This window comes from Maylandia zebra, linkage group LG3 (genome assembly GCF_041146795.1).
Source record: "Maylandia zebra isolate NMK-2024a linkage group LG3, Mzebra_GT3a, whole genome shotgun sequence".
In the NCBI taxonomy this organism is placed as follows: domain Eukaryota; kingdom Metazoa; phylum Chordata; class Actinopteri; order Cichliformes; family Cichlidae; genus Maylandia; species Maylandia zebra.
This window is the reverse complement of record NC_135169.1, coordinates 27,737,852-27,762,874: the sequence shown is the minus strand read 5'-3', so window position 1 is coordinate 27,762,874 and position 25,023 is coordinate 27,737,852. Positions and strand designations below refer to the sequence as shown.

The 25,023-nt window shown below is 42.5% G+C and overlaps 1 protein-coding gene across 2 annotated transcripts in view; it reads right to left on the bottom strand.

Annotated features, from left to right (window-relative positions):
• Nucleotides 1-25,023, bottom strand: part of zgc:109889 (actin-binding protein WASF3) — a 58,885-nt gene that overhangs the window by 9,382 nt on the left and 24,480 nt on the right. For both annotated transcript variants that reach the window (XM_004563553.3, XM_076881632.1), the window contains exons 2-5: nucleotides 19,526-19,670; nucleotides 10,208-10,342; nucleotides 4,919-5,072; nucleotides 4,713-4,830 (exon numbers count right to left, since the gene is read on the bottom strand). In XM_004563553.3, coding sequence (XP_004563610.3) covers nucleotides 4,713-4,830; nucleotides 4,919-5,072; nucleotides 10,208-10,342; nucleotides 19,526-19,658 — 540 coding nt within the window. In that variant the 5' untranslated portion in view covers nucleotides 19,659-19,670. The remainder of the gene's footprint in view (nucleotides 1-4,712; nucleotides 4,831-4,918; nucleotides 5,073-10,207; nucleotides 10,343-19,525; nucleotides 19,671-25,023) is intronic.

Here is a 25,023-nt window from a genome sequence, read left to right as displayed (position 1 = left end):
AGCTCGCTCGGGCTCTCAGACCTGTTGAGTAACAGCTGAAGCTGCGTTGTTTCGGAGGTGGGAGGGGGGGGGGAAGGTTCTGCATGGTTTCCAGGTCGAAGGGAGGGAACAGAAAAATGTGAGCAGCATTAAATTCAACAGAAATATTGACCGAACTGCAGCAAACACATGCAGCAGCAGCTGTTGAGCGGTTACAATCACCAACAAAGGAAGAGAGCGCCAAAGGAAGTGTGAAGGGGAACACCACCGAAGCTCAGCTCTGAAATACTCGTAGCTCAGTTCCTATTAGTTTGAATGGATTAATAAACGAGAGCAATGGTGGTGTGCTGGAGCTCCTTTCAGTGCTCCAGGTTATTGGTGTTCACGTAGACCAGCGCACAGACCTGCAAACTGAATGCACTACTTTAAAACAGCAGGACACAGTTCAGTTAAATCCAGCAGGAAGTGAGCGTACAGTAGTGTGCTAAAGACTTGAGTCACCTCTGGTTTCTTTACATTTTTGTAGGAAAATGGCAAATATTCTTATTCTTCAGCACAGTCAGAACTCTCTTATGGAAGCGTTCTTGCAATTTCTTTAAGCAGTCTTCGGGAATAGTTCTGCGGGCTTCTTCAAGGACATTTAAAGCTCGTCTTTGGATGTTTCTGAATTTAGATGATCCCAAACTGCTTTAATAAAATTGATGTCCGGGCCCTGGGGAGGCCAATCCATAACTGATATTGTTCCACTGTGTGTTTTTCTATCCAATCAGATGTTTGCTGGATGGTATTGGACCTTATGGTACTTTTTTGCATTCATAATTCCATCGATTTTGACAAGATCTCCAACAACACTGCAGCTCTAAACCACGACAGAGCCTCCAGGATTTGAATCAAAACTTTCAAATTCAGATTCATCACTCCATCAGATCTGTTGTCACTGATTTTGGGTCCAGTTCTTGTGTAATCTGGCATACCTCAGCCCACACACAGCCACCCTTCCACTGAGACCATTTCTGATGAGGCTTCAGTGAACAGTATATGAGTTGAAGGCCCAGATGTACAGTGGGGCAAAAAAGTATTTAGTCAGCCACCGATTGTGCAAGTTCCCCCACTTAAAATGATGACAGAGGTCAGTAATTTGCACCAGAGGTACACTTCAACTGTGAGAGACAGAATGTGAAAAAAAAATCCATGAATTCACATGGTAGGATTTGTAAAGAATTTGTCCGTAAATTGGGGTGGAAAATAAGTATTTGGTCACCTCAAACATGGAAAATCTCTGGCTCTCACAGACCTGTAACGTCTTCTGTAAGAAGCTTTTCTGTCCCCACTCGTTACCTGTATGAATGGCACCTGTTTGAACTCATCATCTGTAGAAAAGACACCTGTCCACAGCCTCAAACAGTCAGACTCCAAACTCCGCCATGGCCAAGACCAAAGAGCTTTCGAAGGACACCAGGAAAAGTATTGTAGACCTGCACCAGACTGGGAAGAGTGAATCTACAATAGGCAAGCAGCTTGGTGTGAAAAAATCAACTGTGGGAGCAATCATCAGAAAATGAAAGACATACAAGACCACTGATAATCTCCCTCGATCTGGGGCTCCACGCAAGATCTCATCCCGTGGGGTCAAAATGATCATGAGAACGGTGAGCAAAGCTCCCAGAACCACACGGGGGGACCTGGTGAATGACCTGCAGAGAGCTGGGACCAAAGTAACAAAGGTCACCATCAGTAACACACTACAACGGCAGGGAATCAAATCCCGCAGTGCCAGACGTGTTCCGCTGCTGAAGCCAGTGCATGTCCAGGCCCGTCTGAAGTTTGCCAGAGAGCACATGGATGATACAGCAGAGGATTGGGAGAATGTCATGTGGTCAGATGAAACCAAAGTAGAACTTTTTGGTATAAACTCAACTCGTCGTGTTTGGAGGAAGAAGAATACTGAGTTGCATCCCAAGAACACCATACCTACTGTGAAGCATGGGGGTGGAAACATCATGCTATGGGGCTGTTTTTCTGCCAAGGGGACAGGACGACTGATCCGTGTTAAGGACAGAATGAATGGGGCCATGTATCGTGAGATTTTGAGCCAAAACCTCCTTCCATCAGTGAGAACTTTGAAGATGAAACGAGGCTGGGTCTTCCAACATGACAATGATCCAAAACACACCGCCCGGGCAACAAAGGAGTGGCTCCGTAAGAAGCATTTGAAAGTCCTGGAGTGGCCTAGCCAGTCTCCAGACCTCAACCCCATAGAAAATCTGTGGCGGGAGTTGAAAGTCCGTGTTGCTCGGCGACAGCCCCAAAACATCACTGCTCTCGAGAGAAGATCTGCATGGAGGAATGGGCCAAAATACCAGCTACTGTGTGTGCAAACCTGGTAAAGACCTATAGTAAACGTTTGACCTCTGTTATTGCCAACAAAGGTTATGTTACAAAGTATTGAGTTGTATTTTTGTTATTGACCAAATACTTATTTTCCACCCTGATTTACGAATAAATTCTTTACAAATCCTACCATGTGAATTCATGGATTTTTTTTTCACATTCTGTCTCTCACAGTTGAAGTGTACCTCTGGTGCAAATTACTGACCTCTGTCATCATTTTAGGTGGGGGAACTTGCACAATCGGTGGCTGACTAAATACTTTTTTGCCCCACTGTATCTCTCAGGGCCGTGTCAGGTCTTCGCTGGATTTTTTCCCTGGCTCTAAAAGACATGACTTTCAAGCAGAAACGCCTACGGAGGAGGCTACAAATGTGGCCTCCTCCTGAGGCCACATTTGTAGACCGATTACGTCACAGCGACACGATGAAGACTGTCCAAATTCGTAGACTCCTCCGAATCCGGCCGACAAATACGTCCTCCTTTTCCCCAGATTTGAAGAATGGGCCGGGTGTGTCCTTCGTGGCCCACCATATCCCAGAATTCATAGCGCGGCCCAGCCAATTCCAGTTTCCAAACAATGGCGGCCGCTACTAAGTTTTTAAAATTACTGTTATTAATCTTTCTGGGTCACAAAATAAACTTTTAACATATTTTAGGCAAGAAAGTAGCTGTGTAAACTTCAAATATCTGCTCGGTTTATCAAGACATCGCATATTTGCAAAAGCGCTCCGATGTTTTCGGAGACGTCCGTTACCCACCAGCTCGATAGCTAGCTGGGGGTTCAATGTCACTCGAGCCGGTGAGAACAGCGGACTCCCGGCTTCATCGCTTTCAGACCCCCGCCGTCTTTCACTACTCAGGTTAAACATGATATATAAGTCACTCAGATAACTTAAAAACGTTATTGTTTAGCTTTTTCAGTGTTTTACTTGTTGGGGAGTAAATCGTTTTGGTTGAGATTAAAGTTATTAGATTAAATTAAATAAAAGTTGATTAATCCCTCGGGTGGTTTTCACACAGCTGAATAAACATCAAACAGAAAACTGATTAAACAGAAGTGTGAGACGGTCGTGTCCTGTTATATTTTAGATAGCAAGGAGCAGAGAGCTGAGTTTACTGGACTCCACCGAGACAGCGGTGACGCAGATTTGAAGGCTGGACCGTCCCATTTCACAGCCTCGCACTTCCAGCCTTCTCGGTCTTCAAAGGACCCGGCCCACGTAGACCGCGAAGGCCGGGTCCTCCGAAGGACGTGGCCTAGGTTTTGGGACACAGCTTCAGATGCGGTTCATCTGCTATAGATATATATTTTTAGACTCGCCACTTCTTCTTCTTCTTTCCACTTGTCAAGTTTCCTCAAACTTTTTAAGGGACACACTGCACACAATATGAGAGGACGAGGTGAAACAGCTATTAGCCACGGTCTTGCTGATTAATGCTAAAACACTTTTTGAGTTAGGTGCCTTTTCTGTTCTTGAATGATTCATAGGTCAGGGTTCAGTGGTCTAGCACAGCGGTCCCCAACCCCTGGGCCTCGGACCGGTACCGGTCCGTGAGTCGTTTGGTACCGGGCCGCGAGAGTTGAGGCTCAGGTGTGAAATGTATGGTTTTCAGGGTTTTTATCGGTTTTCAGTGTTATTTTGTTATCGTTTGTACCGTTAACTTGGTTTTCCTGGGTCTTTTCACGTGTGTTATGAATAAATCTTATTTTTTTCGGTACCGGTACTAGTTTTATTTTGTTGTATTTATCCGCGACACCTTAAAGGCCGGTCCATGAAAATATTGTCGGGCATAAACCGGTCCGTGGCGCAAAAAAGGTTGGAGACCGCTGGTCTAACAAACAAAATCCTCTAAAAATGGTCAGGTTCCACGACTGGACTGAAAATGAGTGAAAAAGCAGACAATGTCCAAAGAAGAACTCTGAAAGACCTTCAGAAAGCCTGGAGAACTATTACTCAAGAGCACTTAAAGGTCTGGCTGCTTGGAAGAAAAATATAAAGCAATGAGTGGTGTCTCAAGAGTTTTACACTGTATGTAACTACAGCCAAATACAACATTCGTATAAGTTCTCCCTCGATCACGTTGTTGTCTCTGGATAACCGGCCTGCTCAGCTGCTGCTGCATCGATAGCCGATTAAACAACCAAGCAAAGCTAAATGGAGAGTACAGTCAGAGAGAAATGAAACTGAAATAACAGCATAGATGGCACCACCGGGCAGGAAAATAAAAATTCGCAAAATAAAGCAGAAGATGAATTTCTTTAACCGTTTCCAGACCACGGTGACGTACACCCAAACATACAGCGCACGCTCACAAACACTCGTTCGGCGCACACATCGTACCTTCTGCCGTCTCTTCTCTTTGCGCTTGTCCTCAGTGGCCTGCAGCATCTTTTCCTTCCACAGGTTGAAGAAGTAGGAGGGGTCGGTGTAAAACTTCAGGGCGTCCTTCTTGTCATCCCTGCGAGGAGGAGGAAGTGAAACTAAGAAAAAAAAAACAGCGGAGCTTGGTAAATTATCAATACTGGCAGAGAGGCTAAAAGACTGACCTATAGGGGGTGAGAATATTAAGTGGTGGAGGTTTGTCGCAGCGGTGGTACATCTCCACCACAGGGTTGGGCACAGAGGTCCTCGACACCACCTGCTGGTCCTGAATGGTACTGCTCTTAAAGGCCTTTCTCATGTTGATGTCCTGCAGAGAAACTGGAAACAGAGAAGGAGGACAGCATTAAATTATGATAAGCAAACAGAATGAAAAACAACAACACGGCGATTAAGCCGGCAGAGTCACAAACACTGGTGTTTGACATCATAATCCCCCAAAACAGCCGGTTTCAGCCACTAATTCCTTCATATGCATCACTCTCCTCTACCCTCGATTTTTTTTTTAACGCATGAATCAAAGCCAGGATTTGTGGCATTAAGAGAAAAAGAGCCTAATCTCTTGTTAGGGCTCTTAGAAAAAATTAGCACAAGTTTAGTAGATTTTTAATGCCAATTAATTCAAGCTTCAGTCTGATGGAGTGACCAAAGAAAACATCAACCTGGAAAATAAACTTTTTAAAATCTAGTTTAAGGACAATTACGGACAATCCGAGTGAAAAATAAAAACAGATAATCATCAGAAAATAATAATTTTCCTCTTTTTTTTTTAGCTTCCTACAGTGGAGTTAATCAATCTTGTGTCACTGCTCACAGATAAAATGCATCTAATCACTTCCCATTTATCATACCCACTACACCATTACATCACACGTCACATGCTCTGGGCTGAATGACAGCGTGCGTCTGCTGGAGTTCTTCATTAAATAAAGATGATCTGCTTTTTTATGAAGTCTAGACTCTATAAATATGCAAACATCTGCCGTTCTCAATGCGTGTGCAGCTTCTGATTGGCCAATATGTTTTTCTACCAGCCACCAGGGGGCTCTGCTTATTCCAGGAGTCCTTTAAACACCGGACACGTGAGATTTGTGTTTCATATTTTAAACCTTTAAAACCTGAATCATGAAACAACTGCTAGAAAATTCAAATTTTTGAAAATGACAATAAAATAAAAAAATAAATTAAATATTAATTTGCATACACGAGTTTTAGTTTGTATCGTATTTGCTACATTCAGTATTTTATTTTTCAGTTTATTGCTTAAAATGTTTTGTGCAATTTATTTATGTAAAAAAAAAAATCACAATGATGATGTTCAAGTCTGAGAAACTGGGGGTATTAAATATGATATGATAGCGAAATCCCCCTTTTTGTCAGTGTAAAGAAGTTTAACAACACATTTAAACCCTGAGATGTCTTAATACAAGATAAGACAAATTTCAACAACACGTCTCAGTTTTTCTACATGACAAATGTGTAAAATTACAGAAAGATTTTCTTTAATAGTAAAAAAACAGGAACTTTGCCCATGTCCTCATTTTAGGTTTGGGACTGGTGTCGGCTCCTGGGCTCATGTACTAATGAGAAGTGAAGAAGTGAAAGAACTGAAAAAAGGGGGAACTAGGGTGGGGCACGAAAATGAGAACAAACAGCTTGTAGAACTGGGGGGGTCATATATGGACAAGACCCGGAAGAGGCGTGTTTGGAGGCGTGGTCCCGCTCCTGAAATTCACATAATTTATCTTCAATTACTTAACTAAATGGCTGTGGGGGAGGTCTTTGTCAGCAGGAAAAGCCGTAGAATTTATAAAAAGAAAATTTCAAAGTCCGCAAATTTTTTCCAAAACACATCAGCAGGCTGCTGGGACAACTCTGGCCATTCACACCGAATTTGGACGAATTTCCTGTATTTGTTTGACTAATTTATAACTCTGATAAGTGGAAGAGAATGGATGGATGAAGAATCTGTATTTTGTTTCTCTTGCCTTAAAACATACGCAGGAAATAAGGGGTTAGCAACTAATCAAAGAAAATAATAATACTAATATTAATAATAATACTAGCCATCAGCCTCTTGGTAGATGCACATGTAGTATAAATGTGAAAATCCTAGCAGTTGACCTCTGATTGTGAGGTCAAGCTCGCCAGGATTTGAACTCGTCCCAGAATGTTAGCAAGTCGTCTCGTTCTTAAGTTACCGCAATCACAAACTTGGGTGTCCACCCGCCCACCAGCCCAGCAGGGTGCCGCCAAAACCCCGTCAGTATACAAACTGTTGCACTTCACTTTAACCTCATCGTTTCGACCTTTCCGTCGACAAATAAAACGGCACATGCTGCTCAAGCAGGAGCCATAACACACTCAGAGCAGCTATTGACCCTCAATGGTAACTTTACACACGCAGCTCTGACCTTGTTGAGATTTATGGGTTTATCGGTCGTTGAAAAGCGGCGTGGTAAATGTAGGAAACTGCTGAGAGAGGCAGGGGATGAAATGCTACGAGGCAAAGACGTCTAATTAGAACACTTCATTGTCAAGTAATTCCTGGAGTACATACTTATCAGCAGATGCTTCTCTAAACAGACACCGTTTGGATATGTGTGTATTTGTTTGCTACGATTCTGCAACCTATAGACGATCATTTTAGAAGTAAAACGGATAAACGGATCAAATACACGCACATCGTGTGCATATCGACTGATACAGAACATACAGCTTAAACGGTGTTTGAACTCGAACGCATACATACGCATGCACAAATAATAGGACAGCAGGGTCAGATTAGACTTGGAGCTTGTTGCATCAGCTTAACAAGCATCGCACACACACACACGCATGCAAACTGTGGCTGCACAACAACAGGAGGCTGGGCGGTGTGTTAAGTGTCAGAACGTGACACGTATGTGTGTCAATCCTGTGAGAGATTTATCACCGCTGCAGTGCTATCCAGGATCTAGCAGATGGCTAAACACACACACACACACACACACACACACACACACACACACACACACACACACACACACACACACAGAGACGATCAGGGCGTGATCAGTGTCCTATACGATCAGTTTAAACCACGTCAGTGTCACACACGCTCCTGTCATTAGCTCTGTGCACTGACGCAGCATGTCTGTGTTTGTATGGACACATTTTATTACTGAAAAATCTATGGTTAGCTTAAAAATCCGCCTGCAGACACCAAAGGGCGACTGGCCGTTTGATCTGTGTGTGTGTGCAGTCAGAGCACACTCCTGTCTGTTTGATCATTCCTCCCTAAGCTTCCTTCCCTACGGCCAAATGAATAATCCACAAAACTCGCAGCTAATGCAGCTTTCATTCAGACACATCTTCAAAGAGACCTCGCTCTCTCTGCTCTTCTTCTCCTTCTCCTCTTTCTCCTCTCCGGCCCTTTTTAACACTCACCTCCCTCTCTGCACATACACATGCATAAACTGTGTTAAACACCATTAATAACCACATTCGTGTAATGCACACACTGATTAAGGAACTCTGCACTGACCTAACCTCTGAATTTAGAGTTATTTGGATTTATGTGAACAATTTATAATCACTTTACTGTCTGGAGGGACGTGCTGCTTCCTGTAGGCTCCTTCCCCCTTTTTTCTCTTTTCTTCCATCCTTCCTTATTTCCTACCTCCCTTCATTCCTTTTTGACCTTAGATCATCTTTCTTTGCTTTCTCTTTGCTTTCATTTCTTCCTCACTTCCTTCTCGCAATCCTTCTTTCCTTCCTCCTTCCATCTCTTCTCTCCTCCTTTCCTTTCTTCATGTACGGAAGAAAAAAGGGTGGTGCACAAAAGAAGCAATGAAGAAGAGGAAGCGAGGAATCAGAAAGGAGGTGGAAAAATGAGTAGTGGGACATGATGAGACAGAAAACAAATTTGAGTGAATGTGTGGAAAAGGAAACGAAGGAATTAAAGGACTGAGAAATGGTTTGTGTGGAGGAGGAAGAGGAGGAGGAAGAGGTAAAAAGAGACAGAAAGAGACGAGAGAGAGAGGGTGGAAAAGTGTGAGGAGGCGAGCAGGAGGAGGAGGAGGCGAGATAAGGGGAGGGAAGGATAAGACAGAAGACTGCTGAGCTTTTCCTTTTTATCCTCGTCTGTGCTGCTCTCTCTGACGCTGTCTGAGGCCGGCGTGCTGCAGAATGACTCGGCAGTATCAGCACAGACAGAGAGAGACGCACAGAGCTACAGACGAAAAATATATATCCAGACAAACGGGAGGAAGAGGAGAAAGAGGAAAAGGGAGGAGTAAGGTGGGGAAAGACTGAGGGGAGGAGGAAGAGAAACAAAGAAACAGGAAATTGGAACCAGAGGAGAGGAGAGGGCATTAGGGGAAGAACAGGAGTCTAGGATAGCGGGGAGACACAGTGGGGAAAGAAAACAAGGAAAACAGAAGAAAAGAAAGGGGGATGAGGGCTTCTCAGAGAGTGACGAGGAGGAGAGAACAGGAAAGGCAGGAAAAGGATAAAAGGAGAGAAAATTGAGCCAAATCAAAAGGAACAGAGAGGCCGACATGAGAGGATGGAGGAAGAAAAGATGAGACAAAAAAGGTTAGAGGCACAGGAGGATAAATAAACGTCTGAGAGAGATCAAAGATTTTAAAAAAAGAACATACACACAGAACTCCGTGTGTGTGTGTGTGTGTGTGTGTGTGTGTGTGTAGGCCTATCAATTACTGCATTAAGAGAATTGACCTTCAGAGACAGACTGAAGCTTAATGATGGAGATAAAGATCCTGACTCACACTGTGCAAACAGCAAACACACATATTAGTCATAACAGCAGCTCACATAAACACTTGTACACTCATAGAAATAGTCGGTGCTCTCTAACAACACAATTAATAATCCATAGTGCCGGGGACACACACACACACACACACACACACACACACACGCACACACACACACACAGGTTAAAAGCTTTGCAGAGATGCGTTTATCTCAGAGTGTTTACTCCAACACAAACATGAGGCGGACAGACACAAAGAAAGCGAAACAGCTTGTTGACACGCACCAAGCAGATGGCCTTCTACCTTTGCGAGGACTCACAGATACCTCGGTTTATCCCGACCAACCCTGAGCCGAGGATTAACTCGAGCTCCAAAAGTCGAGTCCTAACGGCTACTCTGAGGTGAGACTCAGCCACACCTTTACTCACTCACAGGACCTCAAACGCACACTCAAACACCCACACAGGGCATAATATAAGAGCCTAGAGACCCCTCATCAATAAATCATCAGCACAGCCATTAAAATGCTGCACACACAAACACACACACACACCCACGCTAGTCCTAATAGCAGTTCACATAAACACGTGTACACTCATAGAAACAGTCAGTGCTCTCTAACAGCACAATTAATAATCTATAGTGCTGCAAACACACACACAAAGAGAATAAAAACACACATCCTCACACACACACCTTCCTCCACAGTGGAGTCGAGCTGGGTGACTTTCACAGCCAGCTGGTCCACCCTCTCCTGCAGGCTGCTCATCCTCAGGTAGAAGCTGTTGGCTTCGTTAAACAGTTCCCCGAAAATGTCCTCAGCATGACGACCTGTACAGAGGGAGAGAAACACACAAACACACACACACACAGTCAGATTCGCCACTTTAATATCTTTCATCCAGGGATATTTAACAGGCTACATTCACACTTCCATGTTGGCCAGCTGAACTCTGCCTCACACCGCAGGAATAAAACATGCAGCGAGAATTAAATCAGCTGGGAGAATCAGACTGTCTGGAAAAGCAGAGCAAGCTGACACAATTAAAGACGTTCAGAGTTACTTCAGGTTTCCGTCCAAAAAGGACAAAAGAAAGTGTGATAACAGAAGGTCTACATGTATACAGTGGTCCCTCGCTATAATGCGGTTCACATTTCGCGCCCTTGCTGTTTCGCAGATTTTTTGGGGGTGCAATTTTGCTTTTTTGTGTTCTGCGTCCTGATTGGCTGTAGACCACTGTCAATCAATCTCGTGCTGTGTCTCCTGTACAGTACAGAATGTGTTCAGCTGCCAACTTTACATAAATCTTTGATCGCTAGCAGTGTGACTCTGAAGTGCTGCACTGTATATTTGAAAGTTTTCTCCCCAACAAACACAACAATGTTGACGCAACCACGGGTGCCTTATTTTTCTACAGAGGTGTGAACTTTGAGATTGTTTAAACAAGAGAGAAAAGTGTGAAAATGTTCATGCCTGTCTGAGAAAAGTGTATAAAGTGTGTACTAGAGATGGCACCATACCACTTTTTTATGTCCGATACCGATATCATAAATTTGGATATCTGCCGATACCGATATGAATCCGATATAGTGTTTTTTAATCAATAAAACTGTTTTTTAATATCTTAATGCATTTTGTATAAGTTCAAACTCAAGTTAAAAAAAAACAAACACTAAAGCTATTCTGTTATACCTGTATGTAAAAAATAGCAAGAAAAAAAATAGGGAACCACCCCTCACGCTCCACCTCATGATGCTTAATCGACATAATCAACTTTAATTTGATGCAGTGTGAAAAAAATGCACAGAAATAAATTATTTTTCTACAATAATTAAATAGATTCAACATCTTTCTTCAACAGAATTGCAGACTGCACAGATGGTACCTTCCCAAAGGAAAAAGTAGTATAGCTTACTAGGGTATATTAGACTTAATCCGGTTGTTCAGTCTGACGTCACTAGCCGTGTCTGGGCCTAAACTCCGCTGCAGGTCCATATATCAAACGATCACTATGGCATTACTGAGAGTTGAAAAACTGTCTAAAGTCTTTCATCTTTAATAAAATGATCAGCGTTCTGCTCTACCAGGTGTAACAATTGAGTGTAACATCCAGGCATCCATGAAAACGGAATTTATGACATTTAACGGAGTTAGAAGTTAGCAGGGAGTTAGCTCGCTAGCTTCTATCTAAATACAATATAGCATGTCCTGACTGCGGGGTTTTGGAAACAAATTAAAACGTACAGCTCTGTTATCACTTCCAACATAAATGAAGACAGGAAACTAAACAGCAGTGACGTTTGTAGGGTTACTGAAGTTGGGCTAGCTGGTATATAATGATGTGCTACGTGACCGCTAGCGACACAGCTATGTTAGCATAATATAAACAAGCTAACTTTTTTTCCACTCGATAAAAGTTAACGTGAGTGTTCTGGGTGGTCAGGAACAAATGTAATCGCATGGCAGGATGCTGTAAAAGGACCAAACTTCAGCCAGGAGAACAACTGAGATAATCCATCCACAATACGAGGTTAGTCATTCATATACTGCTGCATGGGCTGGGCTGTAGTTACATCTTAAGGTTTTAAAAACTGAGCTTAAATAAATGATTAGCGGTAATAAAAGCCGAGGGATGTCAACAGTGATCACTGACTGTTTTAGGAGCTTTTTGAGATCAAATAGAAGAAAATACATAACATTAAACATGTTAACAACACAAAAGCCATATTAAACGCAGACTACTTTAGACCCGGAAGTAGGATTCGTCGCGTCATCACTGAACAACCGGATAGTTACTATATACAGTAATGGACTTCTGTACATTTTACATCAGATTAAAACTTTGGGTGTAAGATTCAGATAATTATTTATTAAAAGCTAGACATTTTAAATGAGAATAAGAAAGAAAAGTATGTCTCTGTGCCCCCTTTTCCCTGTTAATGCCCTATCGGCCCCCCTGGCTAAACTTTGCTAGATCCGCCCCTGCACAGTTACCAGCCGTCAGCTACGTAGAAAAAGATCCTCGAGTAGAAAGTAATATTAAATAAATTCTAACAACAGCTTATCAAGCTTAAATGTGCTGCTGTTGTTCAGCCGCTGGTTTCCTCTTTCTGGTGCAAAGTGGGCCAAAAACAAAGAAGAGAGACGGACTCGCGACAGAAAAGCCGATCAGCTGATCATTGATCAGTTTCATGATTGAAGTAGCAGCAAGAAGAGGCAGTCGCTCCATATATCGTTTGTTAAGCTTAACGCGGGAATGCTTTACAAACATTCAGAGATGAACTTACACACTTGCTTTACTTCTCTGGGATCACTTTCTCTGAGATGAAAAGCCGGTTTGGTAGCAAGGCTCCAAATGCTCAACCAGACCGCTGACAGGTATCGCACGCCACAGCTGCTCTATCACGTGACCACACTGATCCAACGTGCTACGGTTATAAGCCGAGTTATGCAATGTCGCAAGTTTTGTGAGGTGCTTTTTTGATATTTAATGGATTGATTACATTTTTTATTTCTCTCCGATATCCGATCCAGTAATTTAGGTCAGTATCGGACCGATACCGATACGTAATATCGGATCGGTCCATCTCTAGTGTGTAGTGAGGGGTTTCATAGCCTTAAAACATCTATAATGATTGTAAAAAAATTAAGTTGGCTATTTTGCAGATTTCACATATTATTTTTAGAATGTACAGTGGGGCAAAAAAGTATTTAGTCAGCCACCGATTGTGCAAGTTCCCCCACTTAAAATGATGACAGAGGTCAGTAATTTGCACCAGAGGTACACTTCAACTGTGAGAGACAGAATGTGAAAAAAAAAATCCATGAATTCACATGGTAGGATTTGTAAAGAATTTATTCATAAATTAGGGTGGAAAATAAGTATTTGGTCACCTCAAACAAGGAAAATCTCTGGCTCTCACAGACCTGTAACGTCTTCTGTAAGAAGCTTTTCTGTCCCCACTCGTTACCTGTATGAATGGCACCTGTTTGAACTCATCATCTGTATAAAAGACACCTGTCCACAGCCTCAAACAGTCAGACTCCAAACTCCGCCATGGCCAAGACCAAAGAGCTTTCGAAGGACACCAGGAAAAGTATTGTAGACGTGTACCAGACTGGGAAGAGTGAATCTACAATGGGCAAGCAGCTTGGTGTGAAGAAATCAACTGTGGGAGCAATCATCAGAAAATGGAAGACATACAAGACCACTGATAATCTCCCTCGATCTGGGGCTCCACGCAAGATCTCATCCCGTGGGGTCAAAATGATCATGAGAACGGTGAGCAAAGATCCCAGAACCACACGGGGGGACCTGGTGAATGACCTGCAGAGAGCTGGGACCAAAGTAACAAAGGTCACCATCAGTAACACACTACAACGGCAGGGAATCAAATCCCGCAGTGCCAGACGTGTTCCGCTGCTGAAGCCAGTGCATGTCCAGGCCCGTCTGAAGTTTGCCAGAGAGCACATGGATGATACAGCAGAGGATTGGGAGAATGTCATGTGGTCAGATGAAACCAAAGTAGAACTTTTTGGTATAAACTCAACTCGTCGTGTTTGGAGGAAGAAGAATACTGAGTTGCATCCCAAGAACACCATACCTACTGTGAAGCATGGGGGTGGAAACATCATGCTATGGGGCTGTTTTTCTGCCAAGGGGACAGGACGACTGATCCGTGTTAAGGACAGAATGAATGGGGCCATGTATCGTGAGATTTTGAGCCAAAACCTCCTTCCATCAGTGAGAACTTTGAAGATGAAACGAGGCTGGGTCTTCCAACATGACAATGATCCAAAACACACCGCCCGGGCAACAAAGGAGTGGCTCCGTAAGAAGCATTTGAAAGTCCTGGAGTGGCCTAGCCAGTCTCCAGACCTCAACCCCATAGAAAATCTGTGGCGGGAGTTGAAAGTCCGTGTTGCTCGGCGACAGCCCCAAAACATCACTGCTCTTGAGAAGATCTGCATGGAGGAATGGGCCAAAATACCAGCTACTGTGTGTGCAAACCTGGTAAAGACCTATAGTAAACGTTTGACCTCTGTTATTGCCAACAAAGGTTATGTTACAAAGTATTGAGTTGTATTTTTGTTATTGACCAAATACTTATTTTCCACCCTGATTTATGAATAAATTCTTTACAAATCCTACCATGTGGATTCATTGATTTTTTTTCCACATTCTGTCTCTCACAGTTGAAGTGTACCTCTGGTGCAAATTACTGACCTCTGTCATCATTTTAGGTGGGGGAACTTGCACAATCGATGGCTGACTAAATACTTTTTTGCCCCACTGTAACTCCAGCGATAAATGAGGGACAACTGTACATACAGTTTACAGTGTGCACGGACTCACCTGCGATCAGATATTCTCCACTTTGCTTTATTCTAACCAATTCATTTCTCTGCCTTACTGTAACACTGTAAGGTAGCTCTGTATGTATGAGTTGATTGGATTTCTACTTGGAGGAAGTGTTCAGAGAGCAGTGTGTTGTCCAAATGAGGCTCTATTATAGCATGCTAGCTGTAGCCAGCTGTCTGTCCTTTCCTGTGTAAAGATGAACTGCAAAAAATAAATAAATAATGAGATGATCCTAGTCTTCATTCAGTCCTGTTTGTTTGTTAAGCCACTTATCACTGGCCTATGAATCATTCAAGTGCAAAAAGGCATCTAACTCAACACAACTCAACCAGTGTTGTGTCTACACATACCAGACAACTTAGCAAAAGGATCATTTTAAATTGTATCTCTGGGCACTTTGTTACTCGCAGCCCGTCCCAAAAACCTCATTTGTTCCCATTTCTTTAGCTGAATCTATGAAAAATGTGAAAGACAAGACAAGGTGGTTCCCAAAGAGCTTTATAGGTGAAAACTTGGCAAACCTCAGCTTGCTGTGCAGGGTGTTTTCATGGAAACTGGACAAAAGAAGGACATGGACAGTATGTGAAAGTCATGTCCTTAAGATAGAGAAAAAAATCCAGCAGAAGCCTGACACGGGCCTGAGAGACACATCTGGACCTTCACCTGATCCATCTACTGTTCTCTGAAGCCTCGTCAGAATTGTCTAAGTTGAAGGGTGGCTGTGAAGAAGGCGTTCATGAAATGTACGAGAAGAGAAATTCAGAGATGGAGGTTGCTCCCCTCCCTCCTCCCGGCGTCTGCCTCAGCAGGACCAGCCGCCTCCTGCTGTGCACCTGTCGGACTGAATATTTAAACAGGGCCTCTCTGTCTGAGAGCGTTTGCACGCCTGTGACGACAGTGGCACAAATATTTAAATGCATTTACCGAGATGCAGAACAGCAGCCTTCCTCAATAACACTGTCACCTTCAAATTGAATCACATGCACACTCATTTCAGCGTCTCGCCACCTCGTTCGCTCTCTTCTCTCGTCCTGCGTCTCCATCTCTCGGCCCACGTCATCACAGATGGAGCAGAGGCAGAGCGCTCGCTCATTTGCAGTGAGCTGTCGCTGAATATAATCTATCCTCTAACTGTTAATCGAATTTAAATAGCCTTTTCCCCCCCTCACACTCAATTCATTTCCATTGAAGTATGCCTCGTCTGCTACAGAGCACATCAGCTATGAATGACTTCATTGCTTTCAAATGAAGAATGTGTTTAGCTGTTCAGGGTGAGAAATTCCAATAAAGAGAATACAGAGGAGAGGACGCTAAACTGCGGGATACGATGCTTCAGAAGGAATTCTGAAAACATGCTCACCTGCACGTTATTAGACCTGATAAAAAATACAAAAATCACCTTGGATTCACCTTACTTTCACATCAATCCATCAATCACTATGGCAACTGTGCTCATCAGCAAACAACTGCTGACGCACAAACTAATCAGCATATGCACGCACGGCCTTATTCACACTCAACACATCTCAAGTGGTCTGCATTAAGGAGCATGGCTCTGAATTCATTTTAGGTGTGATTGCATGTAAATGCCTAGACATGCTGGGCTCTGATTGCTCACGAGTGTTAGAGACAGACATGTGACTTGTCTGTCCCGTTTGTAGCAACTGAAAATAAAATAAATTCATAATTATAATAAAGGTCAATCAAATGGACCAATATGGCAAGGCCATGATGATCCACTTGGTAAAATAAATCCGCTTGCCATCTTTCTTGGCCTTAAGACAACAATTTTGATGGCTAAAGATCCAAACGGGACACAAAAAAAAAAGGAAAAAAAAAGAGACAGACATGTGACCTACTGCGATGGAGGGTAAACAACACAGGTCCTCTTCACTACAGTCACGAAAAAAACTCGTGAACTTTTTGTTAAAGGTGGTTAAGAGGTCCTGAATCGTGGGGTGCGCTTCATTTTTCACGGGCCCGTGAAAAACAATTTTTAAAATTATAATGTGTAACGTCTCACCACTAGATTTCAGTAAGTAAGTGAATAATCGTAGCTTTGGTGGCTTCTGTACAAACAACTGCGGTTGCCGTTCATCTAGAGCTGGGCGATATGAGATTTTTTCATATCACGATATGTTTTTTTCATTTCAGGCGATAACGATATCTATCACGATATAAGCCAAATAACTATATTTGTAAGATTTAAATGTGCCGTTGCTCACAAGTAAAATGTGAAATAATCAGCAGCTTGTTTTTATTTAAATATTTATTTCCCATAATAAGTTCAACAGGGTAGATGTACTTAAGGAACATGAGACTTTTTCAGATAAATAAAGGCAAATATTGCAAACTACACAAAAGGCAGCCACTAAAGCATTTAAGTTTCAAAATAGAACAAACAAAACAGACTAAATTGTCAATTCCACTTAGAAACAAAGTATTAATTCTAAAAATAAATCTTAGTTTGTTTTACAGAAGAACAGACAAAACTGACTAACTTTTGTCAATATCAAATAAACTGAGAACTAAAAGGAAATTCTCAATCTCTCCTTGTTGTATAGCTTAGCTTTTCAAACAGTTTTAACAGTTACTTTAGTCTGACAAAAGCCGAATGACGAATTAGCGCTTCCAGTCAGAGACTGAGGCTACGTCCACACGTACACGGGTATTTTTGAAAACGGAGATTTTCCGTTTTCGTTTTAAAAAATAATCCCGTCCACACATAAAGGCAGAAATGAAGGAAAACGCTGCTATGAACATGCCAAAGCAGCAGGTGGCGCTAGATTCCTAACCGTGCAGAAATGTTGGCCAATCAGAAGTCTAGAAGCCTCGGTGGGAAAAAGTAAACAAAGCTGGGGCATAGAAGCAGAACCGAGTCGTATGTGTGGAGGGACAGTAACTGTGTGTATATGTAAGCATTTAAACACTGCAGAGAGTAGAATTAACAGTATTGTAGAAATTCATTTCACCGAAACAATAACGTGGCGCACAGTGTGACGCATGCACCAGTTCATTGTATTTCCAGACTTGCTTTCGGCACAATTTACAGTGCACGCTACTCTGTTTTTTGTCAGACTTGAAATAGCCGAAATACCTTCACACTACGGAACTTCTATGGCTCTTCCGTTCGACAATCTCTCCGGCATTGGAACCATCATCTGTTTTCTCTTCGGTCACGCTCGGTTGATTTTTCTAGTCGGCACACTCATTTCCTCCATTACGCGCTGGCTCCATTACCCGCTGGCTGCTTCCCAAACAAACACACGTGCGGCTTGGCACTTGTGCTGTACGTAACAAGTCACGCGACGTGACGCTGCGGCTGTGATTGGTTCGGCTCTGCGCTACTTAATTTGGATTGGCTGAACTTTTTTTTTTTTTTTTTTTTGAGGACAAGAGCGGCGAGGTCTATCGCGATAGCTTAATTTCTCTATCGAGTAAAAGTTATATCGCGATACATATCGTTATCGTTCTATCGCCCAGCTCTACGTTCATCTGTAGTGAGTGTAGGCTTCCAGTTCACTGTTTAGCTCAGCTGTCGATATGTGCAAAACTTTGTGAAATGAGCTGATGAGTCAGTGTGGTGAGTTGCTGAGGATATACTGAACTTCTCTGTTGGTCAGAGCTTCTATTTTTGCTGCTGTTAGCCGCTGTTAGCTGCTGTTAGCCGCTGTTAGCCGGTTAGCCAGCAGCTAAACTTTCTTTGAAGTGAATTTAATTTTGCTTAACTTTGACACTTATGAAATGAAAATGTAATCAAACTGTTTATCAGAGGAAAAGTATGAATTTTAGGATACTCAAACTTAGCATAGCATTAGCTGGTAGCTGCTGTTGTTTAGCTTTGTTGTAGTCAGCTGTTTGGAGAGTGGAAGGATGATATGTCTAACCTGCTAACAATAAGTAATTGTTTCAATATTGGGAATAAATAAGCATGTTTATGCATATTTTTTGTGTTACAGCTATGACTTCAATTCAAGAGCTAAGGCTTGGAGTGAGGAGCAAGATGAAGTTTTATCCAGATTCCAACGGTGATGTATATTTCCTTTATGTTTTCTTCTGCTTCTTTGTTTAAGCGGACCCCTTCATATAATAAAACATAGGTATGACCTTCATATGTTGAAGGTGCAGACATGGTGCCTCCACAGTACAGTTCTCTTCTCCTCCGCCTACATCTGTACTACATACTACATCTGTAGCCGTTCTCTAGCCACTTACACACAATGCGTTTATGTGCAGCGGTTGATTTCCATCTTAACCACTGTATTCAAGAGATTTATGAGTACAACATTTTTTTTCTGTTAAATAACCTCAACAAAATGACTGACTGCAACTTTGAGTATTGAGTATCTTCAGTAGGGCTGATTCAGTGAATGCTGGATAAACCAAGGCTACAGAACAGGGTTTACTGACCAACCCCAAAAAACTGCCTGGCTTGTGTCAGCAGTGCATTTTTCTTTAAAAGAGGAAATAATGTTACAAAATAGTTTTTTTAAATAAAAAGCTCCTCCCCCCTCCAAAAAAAAGAGCCCCAAACCGTGCATCATATCAGATCATGCTAAAGACTCATGCTAGCATGTTAATGCTAAAATGTCGGAATGAAAACTACATGAATGTTACAGGATGTTCTTGTGCTGAACTACAGTATACTTACTTAGACTGCCCAGCTGCTTGATGATGGCTGCCAGTGTAGTGTTGGTGACGCACTCCAGCTCACTAGTCACCCCATCTGGCAGCGCTCCACGGCACAAGTGCCGGGGCTCAATGTTCCTCTTCACCAATGGCATGCTGGTCTATACCTGAAGAAGACATTGAGACAAGGAGAGAGAGAGAGAGAGAGAGAGAGAGAGAGAGAGAGGTAAATTGTTATGCGATTTTCACTTGAAACATTGATTCGATTTCTACTAATGTTTAAATACATGACATCCTCGAAATGAGTTTACATCTCCAAAGCCGCCGGCTAACAGCTCACCTGTAGTCTGCAGAATATCTTCTAACATCAGCCAATATGCTGTTGCTCTTTATTTAAATCCCCCTTTGGGAAACACAGCTAACATCACAGCCACATCCTGGCAGACAAGGAAGAAAGAAGGAAAGCTAAGGAAAAAAAATGGGTTGATGTTCAGCTGTGATTGCTGATGGAAACGGAGGTGTCATGTCTGCCGCGGGGCACAGTCACTCATCACGCTGCTTAATGTCAGTGCTGCTGGAATGAGCCAAGAGCCCAATGAGCCAGAAAGAAGTTTTTAAATGGTGCTAACGAGCAGCAACCGTGGTCAGAGAAGCCACGAGAGAAAGACGGAGTGACAGAAGGAGAGACGAGCTGAATATGAAAGAGGAGAGAACAGACAGGATGTCAGGGCACGTCACGAAGAAGAGCTACATATACTGCAGATCCTGTCCTGTATGATGAAGAAAGCCAGATGTCTTTGTGCCGAGTGAAATGGGAAAAACCCAGATATATGGGAGTCAATGTAATTTAAAAAATGTGTAAGTCTATTACAGTTAGTAACAGAAAGTAACAATAACAGAAAGTAACGCTATATCATAGAGCTGGGCGATATGAGATTTTTTCATATCACGATATGTTTTTTTCATTTCAGGCGATAACGATATCTATCACGATATAAGCCAAATAACTATATTTGTAAGATTTAAATGTGCCGTTGCTCACAAGTAAAATGTGAAATAATCAGCAGCTTGTTTTTATTTAAATATTTATTTCCCATAATAAGTTCAACAGGGTACATGTACTTAAGGAACATGAGACTTTTTCAGATAAATAAAGGCAAATATTACAAACTACACAAAAAGCAGCTGCTAAAGCGTTTAAGTTTCAAAATAGAACAAACGAAACAGACTAAATTGTCAATTCCACTTAGAAACAAAATATTAATTCTAAAAATAAATCTTAGTTTGTTTTACAGAAGAACAGACAAAACTGACTAACTTTTGTCAATATCAAATAAACTGAGAACTAAAAGGAAATTCTCAATCTCTCCTTGTTGTATAGCTTAGCTTTTCAAACAGTTTTAACAGTTACTTTAGTCTGACAAAAGCCGAATGACGAATTAGCGCTTCCAGTCAGAGACTGAGGCTACGTCCACACGTACACGGGTATTTTTGAAAACGGAGATTTTCCGTTTTCGTTTTAAAAAATAATCCCGTCCACACATAAAGGCAGAAATGAAGGAAAACGCTGCTATGAACATGCCAAAGCAGCAGGTGGCGCTAGATTCCTAACCGTGCAGAAATGTTGGCCAATCAGAAGTCTAGAAGCCCCGGTGGGAAAAAGTAAACAAAGCTGCGGCATAGAAGCAGAACCGAGTCGTATGTGTGGAGGGACAGTAACTGTGTGTATATGTAAGCATTTAAACACTGCAGAGAGTAGAATTAACAGTAACAGTATTGTAGAAATTCATTTCACCGAAACAATAACGTGGCGCACAGTGTGACGCATGCACCAGTTTATTGTATTTCCAGACTTGCTTTCGGCACAATTTACAGTGCACGCTACTCTGTTTTTTGTCAGACTTGAAATAGCCGAAATACCTTCACACTACGGAACTTCTATGGCTCTTCCGTTCGACAATCTCTCCGGCGTTGGAACCATCATCTGTTTTCTCTTCGGTCACGCTCGGTTGATTTTTCTAGTCGGCACACTCATTTCCTCCATTACCCGGGCGGTACGGTGGCTGGCTGCTTCCCAAACAAATACACATGTGCGGCTTGGCACTTGTGCTATACGTAACAAGTCACGTGACGTGACGCTGCGGCTGTGATTGGTTCGGCTCTGCGCTACTTAATTTGGATTGGCTGACCTTTTTTTTTTTTTTTAAGAGGACAAGAGCGGCGAGGTCTATCGCGATAGATTAATTTCTCTATCGAGTAAAAGTTATATCGCGATACATATCGTTATCGTTCTATCGCCCAGCTCTACTATATCATCATATGAAAAGTTCTGTTTTTGCTTCACTATTGCACATAGTTGTGATATAGGACTTAATGAAGAACTAAGTTATCACACAGTATGAACAACCTTAAAGCCTCTTAAGAATAAATTAGTGCCAAAAAGACATGAGAGACGACTGACTGGGGAACAAGAGAATAAACACGAGGGCAGAACTAGAACTACGTCCACACGTACACAGGTGTTTTCAAAGACTCCATTTTTGCGTTTAAGTGTGGTCGAGGAAAACTGAGATTTAGTCTCGCAACGTCACAGGTGTGCGCCGTTCTTGACGTCACGCTGTCCGCCACGTTATTGTTTACATAAATTACTGCAGTGGCAGATAGAGATAAGATACTTTTCCACGCTTACATACACATGCGCAGTTACTGTCCTTCTATTTAGAAAGACAGAGGCATCAGAGTGAACTACGGACGTGGCTTCTACATTAAATGCTGACATCGGTCTTGAATAAATTTACTTTCTTAAATTAAATGTATGTATTTTGTATGCATTTTGTTCATTCCTAAGTTGTGAGTCTACACCAGCGGTCCCCAACCCCCGGGCCTCGGACCGGTCCCTGAGTCGTTTGGTACCGGGCCGCAAGAGTTGAGGCTCAGGTGTGAAATGTATGGTTTTCAGGGTTTTTATTGGTTTTCAGCGTTATTTTGTTATCGTTTTGATTGTTAACTCGGTTTTCCTGGGTCTTTTCACGTGTGTTATGAATAAATCTTCTTTTTTTCTGTACCGGTACTAGTTTTATTTTGTTGTATTTATCCGCGACACCTCACAGGCCGGTCCGTGAAAATATTGTCGGGCATAAACCGGTCCGTGGCGCAAAAAAGGTTGGGGACCGCTGGTCTACACCAACCAAAATAATGCCTTTAGTTAATAACATCTGAAATGATGAAGGCACTTGAAAAGTAACACAAAATTATCTGCCTTTCCAGAAAAACAAAAACGTAAAGTTTTTGTGAGTGTACAAAACCCTGTGTACTCTTTCCCAGGCTTCTAGACTTCTGATTGGCCAACATTTCGTTTTTAGCGTTTACATGTGGACTGAGATATTTGTTCAAAACTGCACGTTTGGACGGGCTTTTCCAGTTTTCAAAAATACCTGCGTACATGTGGACGTAGCCTAAAACTGAGACCTAGAAATCACAAACCCAGAGGAACTGGAGAGCTACAATTACAAAACAGCAACCAAAACACCAGCAGTCATAAAGCAAGATGAAAGCAACGATTCATAATAATAATAATACAAAAATCAAAGCACTGGGCCACCAACCCAGGACCGTGACTCCAATATCTGTTGTTCAACTGTGTTTTTTGATATAACTGTTCAGCTCTTGCACACCTGTAGACTGTACTGATAATCTGTAAACAGATTATGCAACTTTGGAAAAGAATAGCGGATATTTAACATGAAAATGGGACGTGTCAGTCGTTTACTTGAACATAAAAACAGACTGACAATCCAGAACAACCAACCGCACAAACACACAGAATGATTATTATGATCAGTCAAACAAAACAAACCAACCAAGTGACCAGCCAACAAACAAGAAGAAAGAATAATCAACCAGACAACCAATCAAATAACCAAAAAACAAACTAACCAAAGAGACCAACCAGACCAATCAACCAACTGCCCAGTCATTCAAACAAGAAGACAGATTAATCAACCAGACAACCAACCAGAAAAGAGCCAACTGGCCCAACGAACCATAACAGTCTTAAAATGAAATATAAAAAGGGAGTTCGGAGATTTGAACTTCCTTCTCAAAGATTATCACATTATTGACCAAATGGGATCCAACATGCTTTAACAGCACAGTCTCATTTGGCCCAACTCTTCCAAAGAGGCTGTCATGAGAGCGGTGAAGAAAGACAGAAAGAAAAGTTGGAAAATAAGTGTGACAGAGCTCCCGACAGAGTCAAACACGTGAGAGGAAGCTGCTTGGCTTTTCTCCATTTGCAGTGAACTCTCAATGTGGGACACGCTTGTTATTTTTGGGCCAGGGTTTTGTGCAAGTCTGTGTGTATTCATATGTGCGTATATGGCATCTGTGTATGGTGTGTATTTTCCCAAAGTGTGCACACTGGAGTGTGTGTCCGTACAGTATGTAGATGTGGGAGGAGTGTGTTTTCCCAGGTCAGCGCTCTGCTGTTATCGCGCTGCCTCCCACAGTTCTAATATATTCAACGACACAATCAACAGTACTAAGGCGAGACAATGGAGGTAAACAAAAACACTGGCAGAAAGGGTGAATCTGTGAGTCTGTGATGCAAACTTTATCTTGATGACGGCGTACGTGATAATCCCACTTTGGTGCCTCAACCCTGAAATCGATTTCTACACTTGTAAGACACTAAACGTGTATTTGTTCACATGCTCCTTAATTTGTTTGTCCTGCCTGAAACTCACATGCCAACTTTAATAAAAACTGACTGGTTTGTCCTCTTTATGTCTCTCACACACTCTTCCGCCCTTCCTCCTTCTAATAGCTTCTGACATTCAATTACACAAACCACCTCAGATTGTGCCGCCGGCTCGTCGTGAGAGTGCGAGCGAGCGTCCCTACCAGTGCGTGGGTGAGCCAGTATCGACCTCCCCCTCCTCCAGCTGTTGTAAATAATCTAACACTCTGGGTATTTAATAATACATATGCACTCCTCCTCATCCTCCTTTGCTGCCTCGGTAGCTGCTCTTCATCTCAGATTTGTCTCATCTGTCGGAGTCCTCCCTCCTCGACTTTTCCCCACATTCCTGCCTGTTTTCTCGCTCTCCATCTCCTCTCCATCTCATTAATAAACCAGTAATGGTGAATATCTCTTCCTCTGACTCCCCAGTGTCCAACACCGAGTGAGTTTCCCCCAATCTCTGCGTGTGCTTTTAAACTGGTAAGTGTGTGTTCGGTGCAGGATAAGACTGCAGTGAGGCTGAGTGTGCACGCGTGAGTGTGTGTGTGAGTGTGTGTGCAACATTTGAAGGTCTGCTAGCTTCAGATGTTGACACAAGTTGACATACATGAAATATGTGGCTCCTGTGTGTGTCTGATACACAGTCGCAGACACACACTGACTGTATTTGACCCAAAGGCCTCAACCCACAAGTGACTTCAGGTCAGCTGTGGGGATAAATACCATCACTGTGGCGTGTTACACCATCAACAGGGAGAATAAACAAAAGATTTCTTTAC